At 45.5% G+C, this 18,906-nt stretch overlaps 2 protein-coding genes across 2 annotated transcripts; one reads left to right on the forward strand and one right to left on the reverse strand.

Moving 5' to 3' along the window:
- The first annotated feature begins 289 nt into the window (after positions 1-289).
- Positions 290-5,522, forward strand: LOC119692562 (major facilitator superfamily domain-containing protein 6). Its single transcript, XM_038113576.2, has 8 exons — positions 290-474; positions 2,466-3,152; positions 3,220-3,412; positions 3,677-3,865; positions 4,097-4,246; positions 4,373-4,486; positions 4,631-5,113; positions 5,201-5,522. The coding sequence occupies exons 1-8, from the start codon at positions 305-307 to the stop codon at positions 5,312-5,314; spliced, it is 2,100 nt and encodes a 699-aa protein (XP_037969504.2). The 5' UTR covers positions 290-304; the 3' UTR covers positions 5,315-5,522.
- A 1,530-nt stretch (positions 5,523-7,052) lies between these two features.
- Positions 7,053-18,653, reverse strand: LOC119692515. Its single transcript, XM_048629394.1, has 5 exons — positions 18,366-18,653; positions 8,637-8,852; positions 8,236-8,436; positions 7,803-7,927; positions 7,053-7,480 (listed from the first exon to the last, which is right to left on the reverse strand). The coding sequence occupies exons 1-5, from the start codon at positions 18,432-18,434 to the stop codon at positions 7,423-7,425; spliced, it is 669 nt and encodes a 222-aa protein (XP_048485351.1). The 5' UTR covers positions 18,435-18,653; the 3' UTR covers positions 7,053-7,422.
- Positions 18,654-18,906: the final 253 nt, after the last annotated feature.

The raw sequence follows: 18,906 nt of genomic DNA on the forward strand, positions 1-18,906 counted from the left end.
GTGGTCAGACTATTGAACTAAACAGTAACAACTAGGACTAAGGAAGCTGCACGGCGCAGCCAACTGGGTCAGGCTATATTCGGGAAGCTTTGTCACATATTTTCCGTTTTACAGCCCATGTATGTGTGGTATACTCATAACTATCAATTTGCGACACCAGAGCGGTAGGTACTTATACTGACTTGCAGTTTATTTGAGTTGGTCAATTAGTGCATGTTGAGCGTCGCTGCACGCGCGTCGTTAGCCGAGAATTTGTCATAAGAGTCGGCATTATGTAGCGGTGACGTGAGCAGAGGGCAGAGGGATGGGCGCATGCGCGGGGGGCGCGGGGCGCGCGGGGCGGGGGCGCGGCGCCGGGCGGCAGTGCCCGCCGGACCGCAGCATGGAGCGCGCCCAGCCCGCCCCCGCGCCCTTCGCGCCCCCCGTGCGCCCCCTCGTGCGCCCCGACGAGACCGGCGAGGTGGACACCACCAGGTCACCACCAGCTCTCTGACACACACACACACACGCAGCGCCGCTGTCGTTGAGCACAATTTGTCAGAAAGTAGCCTTCTGCTCGTTACGTACTTGACGTAATTTTCCTTATGTAGGCTCCTCGAGTGCTCGGCATACACTTACAATCCCTGCTGTTATTTTTCTTTTACTCTGCTTTGGCTATCTAAATATCGTTAGCTTTATTCCATTATATATCCGATATCCCTGTCTATAAATACGAATATTTTCGCCGTATAGATAAATATAAAGTATGCTAAGTGTTAGGCTTAGGTAAGGTGATCGTAAACAGAAGTCCTAGAGCATCATGGCGCTTTGGAAATCTGTGATTGAGTACATGAATCATGAACAGGAAGCGATTGTGCGTTTAGTTGTTGTGAGTGGTGGTCGCTGGAGACGGCGGGAGCTGCGGGCGGGGCGCGGGGGGCGGGGGCAGGGCTCGCGGTATCGAGCGGCCCGCGCCTGCGCCCCGCGCCCCGCGCCCCCCCCCCGCCTGGCTCTCACCGTGCACTGCCTGCGAGCAGCTTCCTGAAGGAATGCCCTCAGCCTCCACCAGCTCCTCACCGGCGACTCCGCCTCACTCGGGCACTGACGTCACATGAAATAAGTACACCACTAGCTGACCATGAACACCTACACTTAGTTAACTTCTTGAAATCTATTTTTAGATTCAGCTCACCTGAAACAAGGCGTTTGATACGTATTGATTTGCCAGATTTAATCATATCGCTTCGCTTCAGCCTCCCGACTCCTGACAGCCCAGATATCGATCATATTTCAGATGCTGAGATGTAATATAAATTCAATGTTTACCTTGTCTTTGAGCTTGGGGTCTAATTTCGAAATCGTTTCGCATACTTACTTAGGTAGGTAGGTACACTTACGTACCTAACGACCATAAATCTTTATTTCAAATTAAGTATAGTTTTAGTTAACTACATATTTAAGATTAAATATGAAGTAGGTACTTATAATGAAAAAATCTGGTGTAAGTAAGTAATTAAGTATACACTCACGGGAAATGAAACAGTTCCAGTGTGAAAATTACCAAATAACTCCTAAATGGATATAAATAACTTAATGACGCTTTAATACATAAAACGGTGCATCAGAATATAACCAAGTAAAATATAAATATTTTGTTCAAATTTATTATTAAACATCTTTAAAAAAATTGGAGGTAGGTATAAATTGCTGTCAGCATTTTGTAAGTGGAACAGTCTCTTTGCACTTGAGTGTATTATAGCGGATTGCTACAGTTGCGTAGAGTACATTACCGGTGGCTGTAAAACACTGTACTGGCTTTTAATCAACTTAATTATTAAATAATCTAAGAGAGAAAAAAAAAAACACCTACCTACTCTTGGTATGTGAACTAACAAGTTATAAGTAACAATTTACTATGTAATTTCTTATATCGCAGAATCATCAATATCTCTTTATTTACCCTAAAACTAGTTAATAACTGATGTTCATAAACAAAACAAACATTACAAAGAAAGTAGGTAAAAGTCACAAATAAGACCAGACAGAATTACTCACGCAAGCGCTACGTCCTTAGCGAGGCGTAAAACATGGCTGTTTTTGGCATCATTTACCTTGGTCAGTTTTTCTTTCAGTAATTTCAGCATTCGTCGTGAACATGTACTTATTATACTTAGGTAGGTATGCTTAAAAACGATTAAACCAAAATATTGTTTAGACCTAAAATCGTATTTGGTCGGTGTTGTGGTCGCGAACTTCACGTCGCCTGGACAATACCATCCCATTTTTTTTATTTTCACTCACCTTTTATATCGCTCTTAGCCTTTCCTTCCTCTTTAAAATTACATATTAGTAGAAAGAAGTAGCCTTTAATATTTTCCAATAAAGCATCAGGCTCTGCCCAAATTTTATCAGGGCGAAACATAATGTTGCTGTGTAGGTATATTATGTGAGAGTGCATTAGTCCCTGACTGTGTGCGTGTGCGCAGGTACCCGGAGCCCAAGGAGGCGACGCACAAGGTGCGCGGGCGCGGCGACGTGCTGGAGCTGCTGTGCGCCGGCGCCGTGGACCCCGAGCTGCTCACCGTCAAGACCTTCTACTTCTTCTTCTACTCGGCGTTCGGCTCGCTGTTCCCGCTGATGGGCGTGTACTTCAAGCAGATGGGCATGAACGCGGGGCAGTGCGGGCTGCTGATCGGCACGCGGCCCTTCGTGGAGTTCCTGTCGGCGCCGTTCTGGGGCGGGCTGGCGGACCGCTGGCGCGCGGGCCGCACGCTGCTGCTGGCGTCGCTGGGCGCCTGGGTGGTGTTCACGCTGCCGCTGAGCTGGGTGCAGCCGGGCGCCGTGGCGTGCGTGCAGCCGCTCAACCGCTCCTCGTACCGCCTGGCGCCGCCGGACTACGACGCGGCGCCGGCGCCCGCCGCGCGGCACTTCGCGGGCGTGGCGGGCGGCGCCGGCTCGCCGCTGTCCGTGGCCGACGCCGTCAACTACGACCCCGACGCCAACGGCAACTGGGTCACGCCGCTGCACTCCTCCATCGTGTACCGCACGCCCGACATCCAGAAGACGTTCTTCCTGCTGCTGCTGCTGGTGGTGATCGGCGAGTTCTTCTCCGCGCCCGCCATCACGCTGGCCGACAGCGCCGTCATCACGCTGCTGGGCGAGGACGCGGACAGGTAGGCGCCGCTCACTGGGCTAGCAGTGTCCCGGGAGGACCCGTGCTTACACGTGCCTCGGTTGCAGGTACGGCCACCAGCGCATGTTCGGCTCGCTGGGCTGGGGGCTGGCCATGTTCTTCGTGGGCATCGCGCTGGACCACAGCACGGCCTTCAGCGCGCACCCCTGCGGCGGCCCGCAGCGCTACGAGAAGAACTACACCATCTGCTTCGCCACCTTCTCCGTGCTCATGGGCGCCGCGCTCATCACCGCCACGCAGGTACAGTAAGGTGCAGAAAAACCTGACCCCTCTCAGAAGCATTGTTACTATGGGAGGGGGGTCAGGTTACTCTGCACCTGACCGTACACAACTCACTACATACTTTGAAAGTGAAGCGTATATAGAAGCTATCTAACACGCTGATCAAAACATAAGCAGAATCAGGTCAAGAGCCAACAGTTAGTTCGTGACCTTGCAATTTACTATGCGATGTAAACTGGAGTCAAAGAGTAATGCAGTGTTTGTGTTTCTGTGTGTTCGCAGATCAAGTTCAAGTACGAGGAAGTGCCGGTAGAGGTGGTGGGCGAGGCGGGGGGTGCGGGGGTCGTGGGGGTCGCGGGGGGCGAGGCGGCGCAAGAGGCGCGGCTGCAGGCGGAGCTGGCGGCGCAGCTGGACCTGCCCGGGCTGGACACCGCCGCGCCGCCGCCGCCGCCGCAGCTGCACCCCGCCAAGGTAACAACGACCGTCCAGTGCCACCCCTCGGTGCTCATCCAGACACCACCTCGGCTGTCTATGTCTATATTCGTCTAGAGAGGGAGTGTCTCAATCCCAATCATACCCTAACCTTAGCAGATATATTTTGTCCAAAGATAAACGTGTGGTTCTGTATATAGGTATGCAAATTGAAGATACGTAAATGACAAAGGAGTGGGTATAGTTATATCCAATTATGTTGTCCTGCAGGTGTTCGCGCAGACGACGCGCGAGATGCCGGAGTGGCTGGCCGTGCTGCGCCAGTTCCAGAACGTGAAGGCGATCTCCTTCCTGCTGGTGGCCTGGTTCATGGGCTTCGGCATCGGACTCATCTTCACCTTCCTGTTCTGGCACTTGCAGGTAAGACCGCTAGTAGCGAGCCCCGGAAACACACGACACTCCGTCAAGTTGAAGATAGAATAGATAGATTGATAGAATATTGTTTATTTGTACACACATGAAAAAGAACTTACACGTGGGTTGCAGGACATCGGCGGGTCCCCGACGCTGTTCGGCGTGGCGTCCGTCATCAACCACATCTCCGAGATCTTCGCCTACTTCTTCAGCTTCAAGCTCATCACGCAGATGGGGCACGTGAAGGTCAGTGTTGTTCCGAGAGTGCCGAAATATTTAAGTTGTGAGCAAAAAACTACTTTAACGTTACCTAATTCTGTTGTTTTCAACAAAATTCTGTTTGTTAATTAATTGATAATATCGTAAAGGTATGTGTGTCTGTGCCGGCAGGTGCTGTGCCTGGGGCTGGCGGGCAACGTGGTGCGCTTCCTGTACATCTCGTGGCTCAGCAACCCGTGGTGGGTGCTGCCGTTCGAGTTCGTGCAGGGCGTGACGCACGCAGCGGTGTGGGCGGCGTGCTGCTCGTACATCGCGCACGGGGCGGGCGGCGCGGGGCGGCAGGCGTCGGCGCAGGGCGTGCTGCAGGGGCTGCACCACGGGCTGGGGCGCGGCTGCGGCGCGGTGCTGGGCGGCGCGGCGGTGGCGCGCTGGGGCACCACGCGCACGTTCGCCGGCTACGGGCTGCTGTGCGCGGTGGCGCTCGCCGCCTTCGCCTTCGTGAACTTCCGCGACCCCGACCCGTCGGCCGACGCGCCGTGCGAGCTGCGGCCCGGCCTGCTGGCGCCGCACGGCGTGCCCTCGCACCCGCTGCCGCGCGCGCTCTCCTCCTCGCGCCTCGCCGACCTGCAGCAGCACGACTACGGAGCCACGCAGGTCAATGACCCTGTGTCCCCGCACACACACACACACACACACACACCGGCACAGGCCTCACACTCACCGCGTGCCTGTCTGTTACAGAGCTACTCCGGAGCTGAGAGCCTGGGCGTGCCGGGTGGCGCCCCCGCCCCTGCCCCCGCCCCGCGCCCCGCCAACCCCTTCCTGGCGGAGCAGCCGGCGGCCGACTACAGATAGACGTCCTGCCCACCCTCGCGCGCCGCCCCGCCCTCGCGCGCTGCTTGCCCTCGCCGCGCTAGCCAGGCGTCTCGGATCACTCATATACCGTTCCAGCAGTAATGGGGATAGTCACCGTTACCTATCAATTGATATAACTTAAAATCTCCACTACTAAACGAAAGAATGACATATTATATGAGAGTTCTATAGACTTCGGTACAAAAAACTGGGGTTAGTCCCGCTATGGTATGGTCCCGGTATGGCACCCTCTTAAAATACCTATCAAAAAGTCCCGCTATGGTACCCTTCAGTTTTTGGTACTGTTGTAAAGTAGATCTAAAAGATGGGTACCATAGCGGGACTTTTTGATAGGTATTTTAAGAGGGTGCCATACCGGGACCATACCATAGCGGGACTAACCCAAAAACTGTAAGTACCCACTGAACAGAAAGTGATGAGATGACGCCGGGCCTGGCGGCGCGGCGCTCGCTTCCAGGAGCTCTCATACACATGTCCATCGCTCGCTACTGGAGTGAGAGCCTAACCAAAACTTTATTGTTAATGTATTATTTATATCCAACCGTTAAATGATGATTGATGATTGAATGTGAGTTTAATAATGTCTTCGTCTAAGTAACGGCTTTAAATGTGGATATTTTAGGAATAAATTTATTGCGAGGAGTGGTCAAGATAAGCAAGCACCTTTAGTACACAAAAAATAGAAAATGTACCTAATTATCAAAGCTCAAAGAAAATGAAAATAAAGTATGATGCACACTGTATAGCTACGGTACCGATGATGTGTACAACAGTCGAGTGTGCTGCCCCCCCGCGTCCCCCCGCGTCCCTCCGCGTGACTCCGGGGCCTGGTCCCCGCGGGCCCCGGCGCCTGCGCGGGCGCGCGCCTGGCGGGGGGGGCGCCGCCGCGAGTCCGATTAGTTCCAGAGCAATGCTGTATACTGTATTTATATGCATGGGTATTTAATATTATTTATTATGTAATGTACAATGTAATGAAAGCGATGTCATATCATGGTGTGATGAGTAGGATATGTCTTATACTGTACGAACGGTCCTCGACCGAGTCACTTCTACTTGTTATAGCGTAGCGGATACTCTATATTACAGATATATTATATTATAGCTATATGTATACAAACACTTGTTGTAAGATATTGAAGCGTTTCGGCGCGAGCACGAGTTATATTTTTGCACACTATTCTCTGCGTGTGTGTGAATGTACCCCGCCAGGGGCCTAAATGACCCGCCTAGGAGCCCACCCACGTCTTGACAGGCGCCCACCTGTGCCCTGACAGGCGCCCCATACCCCGTCTGGAGCCCACCGTACCCTGCGGGGTAGTCCGTGGGATTACTTTGTAATTTGGGCACAACTATAGGCGGTATTTTCAATTTAAAATGTGTCATACCTAAATAAATGTTGATCTACTTATTCAATTTTGTGTCTCATTTCATGAACCACGATTTTTGCCATTACACTTGATGCGTACCTACTGTACAGAGCACAGCAATTCAAAAATGGCATGCTATATATTATGTATGTACAAGGTGGCATACCAGTTGAGTCTAAACTGTCTTTTTTTCCTAAAGAACTAAAAACAACGGGAGATGAGAGCCAACAACCCCCAGAATTTTGTAATAGCACAGTATGTTTCTAAACATTCATTGCACACGCATTGACTTAAATATTTAATTGGGTACTTAATCATAAACCAATCGAGTATTATTACCTATATGGTATTTATATTTTATATAAATTTTACTACAAACTTAAATATAGCACATTTAACGAGTCTTTCCTTTCACATCTAAGTAGGTAAGTACAGAACTTGTCAATCAGTTCAACTTATGAGATTTCTCATAAACTTATTATTAATATGTAGAGTCTGCGCCACTTTACACAAGTTCTCGTGTCTCGTAACCAATTTAGTACAAATTCAATGTTCACTGCACTATGTCTCTGAACCCTGAACATTCTCGTAGAGGCCAGTTGTACGTGGATCACTCGGGGACCGCGCGGGTCACGGGTCGACGCCTCAGGGGTCACATGTCGCCTCCCCGGGGGTCACGTATCGGCGCCACGGGGGTCACAGGTCGCCACCGCCGGGTCACGTGACCGAGAGGCGCTCCGTCTCGTCCCGCAGCCGCTCCTTCTCCGACACAGTCCTGTAATGGAGACCGAACACTCGCTACACAACATCGCAATCACATAACTACTTATTTACAGCAAGAAAGAAAATCTGACTGACGCTGTTATGTCGTCTATCTTATGCCTTCAAGTCCTAACCCGTTAGTAGCCTATACATATGTCTTCCTATTTCTCGTAAGTATATAAATCACGTATGTAGGCCGCTGACATCTTGGATTATCAATATAACTACGTATAGATTCAGGCTAGCGGGCAATAGGTAGCTAATTTCGAATACTACCGATATGGGTAGAAGGTAAGGTATATATGGTATAGATGGTAGTGAGTAGGTATACTGACCGCGGCGGCGCCTCGAGCCACAGCAGCGCGGCGGAGAGCAGCGCGGACAGCGGCAGCAGCGCGGCCAGCAGCGCCGCCGCCGCGCGCGCCGCACCCGCCAGCAGCGGCAGCTCCGCCTGCGCCTCCTGCAACACGACAACCACATGCGACGCATTATTTCAAGTGTCCAATGTATAGTTTTCGAAGAAACGTAACGCACTCACGTAAATAGCCTGCTAGACAATATTGTATATTAAATACAGAATATACTTCGTATATACGTAGTGGTTGGATGAGGAAGGCCGAGGACCGACTGTTGTGGCGCTCCTTAGGAGAGGTCTATGCCCAGCAGTGGATGATTATTGGCTGATGATGATGATGATACAGTCAAGATTCCTGCCTCCGATCCCCCATGGATTATGAATGAACCCTAGTTAGTTATCTGTTCCCTTACCTTGATGACGTCCTGCAGCGTGTCAGTCACGGGCAGGTACTTGGCCAGCAGGTCGAGCAGCGGCTGCAGGTGGTCGGCGGCGGCGGCGGCGTCGCGCGCCGGGGCGGCAGCCGGGGAGCCCGCCCACGCGCGCAGCCGCGCCGCCAGCCAGCCCAGCCACGCGCCGCCCAGCACCAGCACAAAGACCGTGCCCCACAGGTGCTGCGGAGAACAATGAGTAAATATATGACCCCGGGCTAAGCAGATCCAGTAATATGGGTATCGAACAGCTGATATATGTACACAGATACACGATGCATAGACTGATAAGTACATATTTGGTCCCGTTAAATCATTCCACCCTGTATAAGGCAGGTTCAGGCTATTTTGGTGCACCTCAATCGTAGTTACTTATATCTTACAAGGTGCAGCAGGTGTCGGCGGCTCGGGGCGGCGGCGGCGGCGGCGGCGGCGGCGGCGGCGGCGGCGTGGGCCAGCAGCAGCAGCGCGGCGGCCAGCGCGGGCAGCAGCGCGCTGCTCACGGCGTGCTCGCGCGGCCACACGGCGCGCGTCACCGCCGCCAGCGACGGGTCCCACCACAGCCGCGCCGCCACCAGCAGGCCCGCGCCCGCGTACGCCTGCGACAAACCACAACAACTACTTTAAAGTTTAGTGATATTGTTATTTTTTAATTTAAGTATTTTTAATTAGATATTGATAGGATGATAAGGTCGGCTTTTACTTGCTGGGATTATTTAAACTCAAACAAACATGCGTTCTGTATGAATCTTTATGTGCGTCTAATAAGAAATGTTAAACTGGTAAGTGGACTGTATGTATAGATAGGTAGACACTCATAATGATCATAAGCGGGGCGGCAGATTACAACTTGACAGCCATGTTTTTTTTTTAATTTATTTTAGGCGGGAATCCATTATAACACAACCATAGACATTCCGCCCACCAAGAACTTAGTTCTTTTACTTAAGGGCCCGTACAGGGTGACGTGCCGCGCCAATTTTGGGTTTTCAATGCTCTTCACACAGCACACGCAGTGACACGCACACATGTAAGTTTGCACAGTGGGTCGATAAACTTTTACTCGCCAACTTTATTGACAATTATGTTCAAGTACATTTTGGGTGATTTTAGGGTAAGTAAGTATAATTCTTACTTACACTGGTAGGCACCAGGAAAGAGTAGAAATTAATAGGGGTGCCACTTTACTCTATACTCGGAACCCGATTAGCTTTCTCAAACAAATGTGGTATTTACTTGTAGAAAGGTAACTAAAAGTATTAAAGTGTAGATAATAAGTTTCGGGCATCCTCCAGCCAACTGAACCCCGACGACAAAGCAAAGTAAATACATAGTGTCGCAAAAGGGCTATACTAAGCCAAAAGGGGATGACTCAAGGGGTCATTCTGAACAACTTTTGTTCTACGAGATTTGCAAATTCGCGAAAAAAAATATTCGTTTTCCATGGTAAAAAGTCACATGTCCAACAAAGTTTCTATGAAAAAGGTTTTTTTTGTTAATTTCCAAAACTCGTAGAGCAAAAGTTCAGAATGACCCCCTGTCTTACTCCTTTTTACCCGACTGCCGAAGGAGGAGGGTAATGTTTTTTGATTGTATGTATGTATATATGTATGTTTGTCTGTTTCTTTGTTCCCTCCTGTAGCCTAAACGGCTTGATAGATTTTGATGTATGAGGTATTGTTAGAAGCGTATTGATGGCGCGATGGCTATAGGCTATGTGACGTTCCATTAAAATGTACATAGCGCCCTCTTGAGGACATAACGTGATGATCGAAAAAATAATAATTCAACTTTGCCGTGTAAGGTATCAAATGAAAGGACTTGATTTTCACATTACAAAAATATGCATATTGAAGGTATTTAAATAACAACACCAAAATTATTTAAATAAAAAATGATCATGAACTACCTACCGACGTAAAATTTCATAAAATAAAAACAACTAAAAAGTTACAAATAAAAAAATACAATTATAAAAAAATAAAAACCTGACTGTACGCTAAAAACATGAAAACGAGTCCCAATGTTAATGGAAAGCGGGCGGGGACCAACTTGACCGCCACTCAAGGCCGTTTTCTAAGTAACATTCAGCTAAATGGTGAACCCTCTGCTGGTATAATTTGTTTATATACCGCTTTTTCAATACCTGTAAGTACATTTTTTGGCAGCATAATATTTTTACTTAATTTTAGGGTTTCGAACGTCAAAAGAAAAAAAGCAACCGTTATAGGATCTCTTTGTTGTCCGTCTGTCTGACTGACTGTCTGTCACCGCCCTTTTTCTCAGAAACGGGTAAAGATATCAAGCTTATATTTCGCATAGATGGGGAGTACCCCAAAAATCAAATTATGTTGGTGTCATAAAAGTTGAAAAAGTGCAATGACAACCAATGTGCAGTGATTTTGTATCTGTACACGATAAGATCGCGAGCTGTCAGTGCTGCCTAAACCGACGTGACCCTTCTTTGGAGGCCAGCGGCCAACTGAGTCAAACGTCACTTGTGTTTATGATTTTATAACACAGAAAGCCGCCATAGATATTTGTATGAAGATTTGAGGGAAAAAAATTGCTCAAGTTTGGGATTAATTTACACAAAATAAGTGTGTGTTTATTAAAAAACAAGGTATTTAGCGCCTAGTCCAAGCCTTTAACTTTATAATATGATAAAAATCATATGAAAATTCTTTATAATTACGACACAGTTGTTACAATACGGGAGTGTGATTGACTGGTTTTTCTTGATATTCTGAAATTAATTTACAGTTATCCATAATCATTTACTTAAATTCGAATGATTCAGCACCTAGCTAGACTCTTCAACTACCTGTGTGATTTTTTTCAAGGCTGTAGAGCATCATTTACTACATAATTCTATGACAATGCCAACCCTCGATTCCCTATTGCAGACCCTTAAGTAGGTACATTTAAAATATCAGATCATAAATGCAAACTAAACCTCTAGACTTAGAACTAATTTATATCTTAGAACGAACTCGATATAAACTTAACGACTGCAAAACACATTTTAGTATCAACATCCTAAATTCCTAACGTATTAACAATGAAATAGGTATCTCTAAAATATAATAATACATGTAGTTATTTAAAACGTAAGTATTTGCTAGCCGCCCACCATTACATAACATTGCTCACTGTAACAGGTAAGTATTAGTTCTAGCTTAAAACTTAAACTCAGATATGACAACAAAATGTTAACAATTTAAACAATAGGAATATAACAAGTACTACTACTACTACTAAATATAACAAGTAGAAATTGCCAGCTTCAGCATTAACTATTCTAATTTAACAACCGACATAAACTGACAATCTTTAAAGTAAATAGCCTCTAAGAAATTAGCAATTTAATTAACTTAACTATTTAGTAATTACACAAATTTTACTTACTGGACGCTTGAACACTCCAGATTTACATTTCACTGATACTACACGAGTAATATTGTCAGGCCCAGTATGTTTAAGTATTATTTTACCTAGTACCCATTTAGCAGGGGGTAAATTGTCTTCTTTCAGGATAACAATATCTCCTATCTCGGGCTCAACACTTTTAGTATTCCATTTGTACCGTTGATTTAAATTAACTAAGTACTCCTTATACCATCGGTTCCAAAAATCATTTACAATTTTTTGCGTTAAGCGCCATCTGTCTAATCCTTGAACATTAAACTTAGTATAATCATCATCAGCTAGATTTAACAAAGGTTCACCTACTAAGAAGTGGCCTGGTGTCAAGGGGAGAGGGTCGCTTGGATCGTCACTAAGTACGGAAATAGGTCGTGAATTTAGACACGCTTCCACCTGCGCCAGAACTGTCGACATCTCCTCATAGGTAAGTGTACTATTCCCAACTACTTTACGCAGGTGCGTCTTTGTACTACGTACGCCGGACTCCCACAAACCTCCAAAATTTGGGGAGTGGGGAGGGATAAAATGCCACGTTGTACGCTCCAAGGTAAGTAACGAAGCAATTTCCTCCGTCAGTGATGATTTTGCACTGTTGAACATGTCTCGCATCTCTCTATCAGCTCCGACAAAATTAGTGCCATTGTCGCTATATAAATCTTGACAATGGCCTCGCCGAGCAGTAAAACGCCTGAATGCTGCTATGAAACCTTTAGCAGTTAAGTCAGTAACCGCTTCCAAGTGGACTGCTCGGGTAACCATGCAGACGAAGAGGCATATGTAGCCCTTATACGATTTAGCTCCTCTGCCTGGTGAAAATCTTATGTTGATAGGACCACAGTAATCCACTCCAGTAGACCTGAATGGTTTACTTGGTTTTAATCTCGCCTCAGAAAGAAGACCCATGAATGGAGTTGTCTTCTTAGTGGTATATCTTAAGCAGATAACACATTCTCGATAAACCTTCTTGACTTGTTCCTTGGCATGAATAATCCAAAATTTTGCTCTTAGAAAGTTTAACATAATCTGAGGACCTCCATGCATAGTTTGATGATGAGCATCAACAATTATGAGCTTGGTAAGGTGATCCTTAGCAGGCATAATTATTGGATGTTTCGTGTCATAACATGCGTCTGATTGTGCTATACGTCCCAGAACTCTTAATGTTCCTTTTTCGTCAAGAAAAGGGCAAAGAGTACGTAAATTACTCTTTTTAGGAACGCATCCTCGAGTCTTTAACTGTTTTATCTCGCTTTCATATTCTCGTCTTTGAACTTCTTTAACACAACAAAGTAATGTTTCATTTGTCTCCTCTACTGTAACAAATTTTGTTAATTTAGCTCTCTCGGTTTCTGGTATCTTTAAATTCAAAATTCTTCTGCAATAACTTAGTACTCTTAGCATTCTCGATAATGACGAAAATCTTGTCCAAATGAATTCTTCTTCATCTATCTTTGATAAAACAGTTAAAGCCTTGACTCTTTCCTCCTCGTGTGTGTCCTCAACCTTAGTACCATCACTCTCGATGTTAGGCTCAGAAAGCCACTGCGGCCCATTCCACCACAATGAGTTTTGTAGCAACTCATGTGGTTGCATGCCTCGCGAAGCGCAGTCCGCGGGGTTTGTCTCCGACGATACATGGCCCCATTGCTCATACTCCATGATGTTTAATATCGTGGACACTCGGTTGCTCACAAAAGTCGTCCAACGACTTGAGCCTCCCTTAAGCCATGCTAAAACGATGGTGGAGTCAGTCCAGCCATATAAATCCTCTTTAGGTATTTCCATCACTTGCGACACTTCGCTGATAAGTTTTGCTGCCAACGTTGACCCACACAGCTCGAGGCGGGGAATCGAAATCTCCTTTTCAATGGGGGCAACTTTGGTTTTTGCTGTCAGCAGGTGTACATGTACTTGGTTGCACTCGTCTATCACTCTAACGTACACTGCTGCTGCAAAAGCTGACTTCGAAGCGTCCGAAAACACGTGTAGCTCGATTTTCGAGTTTTGAGTAGCATTGTACCATCTCGGTAGCTTTAGCTGTGTTAAATCTACTAACCCGCGTCGATATGCAAGCCACTCACTCAGTAGATCTTCAGTCAAACGATCGTCCCACTCTAGACCCGATTGCCACAGTTTTTGTATCAGAATTTTCGCCAGAACTATGACAGGGGCGATCCAGCCTAAGGGGTCATATAATCTTGCGACATCAGAAAGCACTTGCCGCTTTGATATCGAATCTGTGGGCTCTGGTAACTTTAACATGTACTCGAAACTATCAGCGTCTCTATTCCAACTCACTCCAAGAACCTTTATACTCTTGTTTAGTTTGATTGAATCAGATCCTTTTTCTTGCTCCTGTCCTGTCTTCTCTGTTTTCCTAATCTTCTGTAGTACTGTCTCTGAATTACTGTTCCATTTTTGTAGCTCAAAACCTCCTGATCTCAATAGTTCATTCATCTCATTGTATATATTCATAACTTCATCTTCTGTTTCAGCTCCCGTGATTAGATCGTCCATATAGAAATCTTGCCTTGTTAATTTTGCCGCTAACGGATATTTAGATTCTTCTAACTCAGCAAGTCTCTGTAGGCATTTGACAGCCAAATATGGCGCACTTGCTGTTCCAAAAGTTAGCCGTAACAGCTTATAGTGCTGTATAGATTGTGACTCATCCGATGAAAATCTCCAAACTATTCGCTGAAAATCGGTGTCTTCATCAGCCACACGGACCATCCTGTACATCTTCACAATGTCCGCGACGATGCACACCTTGTGCCTTCTCCATCTCATTAGTATGTGTCTCAAGTCTTGCTGCAGCTTCGGACCCACGAGTAGATCGTCATTCAGCGAGACATTGTTAGTCCCTTTACTCGAAGCATCGAAGACGATTCTCACCTTTGTGGTCTCCATGTCTTCTCTCACTACGGCGTGGTGAGGCAAGTAGACTGCCTTGGGATTCTCAAGCTCATTTTCATTCACCTTTCTCATGTGATTTAAACTCAAATATTCTTCAAACACTTTATTGTACTCTTCTCTCAGTTTAGGTTCTCTCTTTAGTTTTCTCTCTAAAATCTCTAGTCTCTTGATAGCTATCTCTTTTGAATTACCATATTGACTCTTAGGATCTTCTGTTGTAAATGGTAGTCTTACCACCAGTCTTCCTTCATCATCTCTCACTGTCGTTGCGTCGAAAATCTCTTCACACCTTTTCTCACTCTTGGTCATCTCTTTGTGTATTGTGTTAGGCTCATTTTCCATCTCCCAAAACTTCTTCAATAAGTCATCTTCTTTCACTTGTACATGCATGCTCATAACATTTGCCTTTGCTAGTTCCTCAGGACCTCTCGCCGCTCTTCCAGATAAAATCCATCCGAATATGGTATTCTGTGCTAGTAGGCTCCCTTCAGATTGCTTAATCAAGCCATCTTGCAATATTTCAGCATACACCTCTGCACCTAGAAGTACATCTATTTTACCTGGTTTCGTGTATGTAGGATCAGCTAAAGGTAAGTGACCAATTTCTGACCACTCGGGAACTGTCAACTCAGCTGCAGGAAGTAAAGAAGTTAAGGAATGTAACACATACGCATTAACTTGTATCGAACTTTCTGGGCTATGGCGTGACTCTACTCGAAGCGAAACAGTGTGTTTTATTCTCATACGACCATCTCCCAGACCTGACACCCAACCACTAACAGGTTTACGTGTAAGCCCTAGTAATTGTACAGTAGCCTCAGTTATAAAAGATGCCTGCGATCCTTGATCGAGTAAAGCTCTAATAATTTGTTTACAACCTGTCGAATTAAATACCTTTACTCTAGCCGTCGCAAGAAGCACGCTGTTGGGTTGCATTTCTCATCTGGAATGCGCTGCGGTGATGTGCGTGTCACCTTGGGATGTGCTCGGCCTCTCGTGTCCACTCGGTGACGCCGTCGCTGCAGCCTCGTTCGCTGACGTACCCTCGCGCCTGGCCTCCTTCTCCACTCGCTCGAAGTGTAGCATGGTATGGTGCCTCCTTCCGCATTTTCTGCAACTTGACTGCCGACACTTCAATGCTGCGTGAGTTGGTGATAAGCAGTTGAAGCACAGTCGGTTACTCTGGGCATACTCTTGTCGCTCATTAGGTGTCATTAGCCCGAACCGCTTGCAGTGATAAATATAATGATTCTCATGACACATCGCACACTCGACATCATTGCTCTTCTGTTTATTCTCAATAGCAGTGTGAAATATTTTAGCTTTCGTGACAGGCTTGGCAGGTTGATTAGGACGCGTCACGTTAGTGTCGATCATCTCCAACGACCGGAATCGGTGCTCTAAATATTCTCGTAGTTGCTCCCAGGTCGGTAACTCATCAGTAACCATACTAACATGCTGCTCCCATTGTCTCATGGATTCTGTGTCTAATTTTGATACGACAAAAAATACAATAATTGCATCCCACGAGCTCGTATCGATACCCATATTTTGCAGGGACTTCAGACAAGTAGATGTTGTATCAAGTAAATTCTTCACTGCACCAGCTGATTCTGTGTTTATTTTTCTCATAGCAAATAAACTTCTCAATGTTGCGTTCGAGTTATATCTTTTATTGTTATAACGTTTCACTAATTGTTTCCAAGCTTCTTCGTAATTAGCTTCTGTAGTTGAAAAGTTGCTCAATAGATTCTTGGCTTCACCAGTTAAATAACTTTTTAAATAGTGTAATTTCTGTACTGCCGTAATGCTCTGGTTTTTATGTATAAGCGACGAAAACATGTCATAAAATGTTTGCCACTCTTCATATCTTCCGCTAAATGTAGGTAAGTTAATTTGAGGTAATTTAACTTCACTCTTTATCTCGGCGCTGCTGCCGGGCGCCGCCGCCGCCGCAGTGTCGGTGGCGGGCGCTGACGATGACGCTGCACTCGGTGACAACCGCTCGATAACCTCTCGTAACGCCGCCTTGTATTCCACATAATTATCTTCGAAAATGTCATACGTATTTTGCGTAAAATATGCGTCAGATCTATCTTGCGAAGCTAACACAATCGCCTTATGTCCTTCTTTAAAGTCGGTAAATAATTGTTCCAACAACTCCAACCTTGTAAGTAAATAAGGTAGCTTAATTTTCTCCTTGGCCGTTTTCTTGTAATTTTTGATAGATCGCTCCAACTGATCGAATAACTCATCTTGTAATGATATAAGCTCGTCCACCTCCTTCGTAGTAGTCATTGTAGCTCACAAATAATAATCCCAGCACAAGCACTAAGTCCGTAATTTATTAGGTAGGTATAGTTCTTAAAAACAACGTAAATGCACCCTGTCCATAGTCTCTAACTCACTCACTCAATGTCTCATATTAGAAGTTTTTAAGAATGTCTCAAAATCACGTAATTATTATTTATTTACGCACTCGCACTCAAGTTTATAACTTTTCAATTATAATTGCACTAAATCTTGCAAATAAACAGGTGTCCGCCGGCCGCCTTATCTCTGTCCCGGTGGTTCTTTTGTTCTCGCAGGTAGGCTCGCTCGCGCTCAGTCCGGTTCGATTTGGACCAAATGATTGGATGATAAGGTCGGCTTTTACTTGCTGGGATTATTTAAACTCAAACAAACATGCGTTCTGTATGAATCTTTATTTGCGTCTAATAAGAAATGTTAAACTGGTAAGTGGACTGTATGTATAGATAGGTAGACACTCATAATGATCATAAGCGGGGCGGCAGATTACAACTTGACAGCCATGTTTTTTTTTTAATTTATTTTAGGCGGGAATCCATTATAACACAACCATAGACAGATATAATTAATAATAGGTTACATATTGCTGTGAGGAAACTTTTTAGGATTTCGTACCTACCTCAAAAGGTGAAAAATAACACATAACAATAGGATAATTTTGTTGTTCGTCTGTCTGTATAGTCTGTAAGTATTTATCTGCTTCTTTGTCAATGCCTAAATGATATCGTATCTATTAAATTTATTATTGTTTTTCTTAACTTTCAGCGATATGTAGGTACTATAGGTACTTATTCATGACAATGACTGATATTGATATGATGATGATAACTTTAGTTCTCAATGTTCTTTGTCAATTTCAACATTAACTTCCTTCTTCTTATTCCTGATCTTATTGAATCTTTATCTTGACCAGGTAATAATTAAACATAATATTGAAGGATATATCATAACGAAATAATCATCAAGCCTTCCATCGGAAGAGATCCAAGATCTTCCAACACGGAATAGGTAATAAATAATATAGGTATATACGTACTCAAGTAAAACAAAAATATTATTAGACACAAAAAATTAGAGATTGAAAGTGTTCCTTAATAATTGTGTCGATAAAAAGGATTTGACCTCAGCATAATAGATAGCTCTCATACTTGTGTCTTCCACCACCGTCCTCACGCCTTGACTACCTCTTCTGACTACCTGGCCGAGCTATTCTGTTCTGACTGGCCCCTACGACAGTCTACAGTAAGTAAAATAGTAAAGTAAAGGAGACCTAGTACCTTAAACCTATATTCGTTGTGTATATTTTATGGAGTATTTTCCGGATTTCCGATCAGGGTTTTCTGTTGTTATAACTGGTGATATAAACTGTAATGGTGATAAAGGTGATACTTGTGTAAGTGACGAGGCGGTGGTGTGGAGGTGGCGTGGACGTGGCGTAGAGCGTGCACGCGTGGACTCACCGCCAGCAGCACGTTGACCTGCAGCAGCAGCGCCGACACACACGCACCCACGCGCGTGTTCCGACTCATGGCTACACACACACTATAACTACACACATACACTACCTAAAGGTAATTTTTTGGCCTCTTTGTTTTACACATAATGTTTATACCGATGACAAAACTACGAAGGTTTGACTATGTAAAAGTTGCAACACGTGTGCCCATGTGGAACACCTCTGGTGATATGTGTAGTGTAATTATCATGAAGGTATCTAATCGCAAGTTATCTCTGACAGATTGTGTGGCAGGTCACCGAGTTATTTCTGATGTTTACCTACTTTAAAGTAGCCAAATCTAGTCTATCAAGTATCTATTTTCCTTGTGTGAATATCTAAACCTCATTGTCATCAGAGCTTCGTGGTAATAAGCTGCAGTTTGGTTTTATCGGTGATTGATTAGGTATACTTACCTTTCGTATCAGGATTACATATAAGTTCTCGATAGTCAGCTGTTTTCTCACACAAGGCATTAGCTATAGTCTGATTCACTGCGACTGTGG

The sequence above is a fragment of the Plutella xylostella genome, chromosome 23 (assembly GCF_932276165.1).
Source record: "Plutella xylostella chromosome 23, ilPluXylo3.1, whole genome shotgun sequence".
Classification (NCBI taxonomy): domain Eukaryota; kingdom Metazoa; phylum Arthropoda; class Insecta; order Lepidoptera; family Plutellidae; genus Plutella; species Plutella xylostella.

Bases quoted from the DNA above. Each gene is read 5' to 3' on its own strand.
- LOC119692562 (XM_038113576.2), top strand. From the start codon at position 305: ATGGGCGCATGCGCGGGGGGCGCGGGGCGCGCGGGGCGGGGGCGCGGC. The intron at 475-2,465 runs GTCACCACCAGC...GCGTGTGCGCAG, and splicing joins GGCGAGGTGGACACCACCAG to GTACCCGGAGCCCAAGGAGG. The intron at 3,413-3,676 runs GTACAGTAAGGT...GTGTGTTCGCAG, and splicing joins CGCTCATCACCGCCACGCAG to ATCAAGTTCAAGTACGAGGA.
- LOC119692515 (XM_048629394.1), bottom strand. From the start codon at position 18,434: ATGAGTCGGAACACGCGCGTGGGTGCGTGTGTGTCGGCGCTGCTGCTG. The intron at 8,437-8,636 runs GTAAGATATAAG...TGTTCTCCGCAG, and splicing joins GCCGACACCTGCTGCACCTT to CACCTGTGGGGCACGGTCTT. The intron at 7,928-8,235 runs GTAAGGGAACAG...GTCGTGTTGCAG, and splicing joins CGCTGCAGGACGTCATCAAG to GAGGCGCAGGCGGAGCTGCC.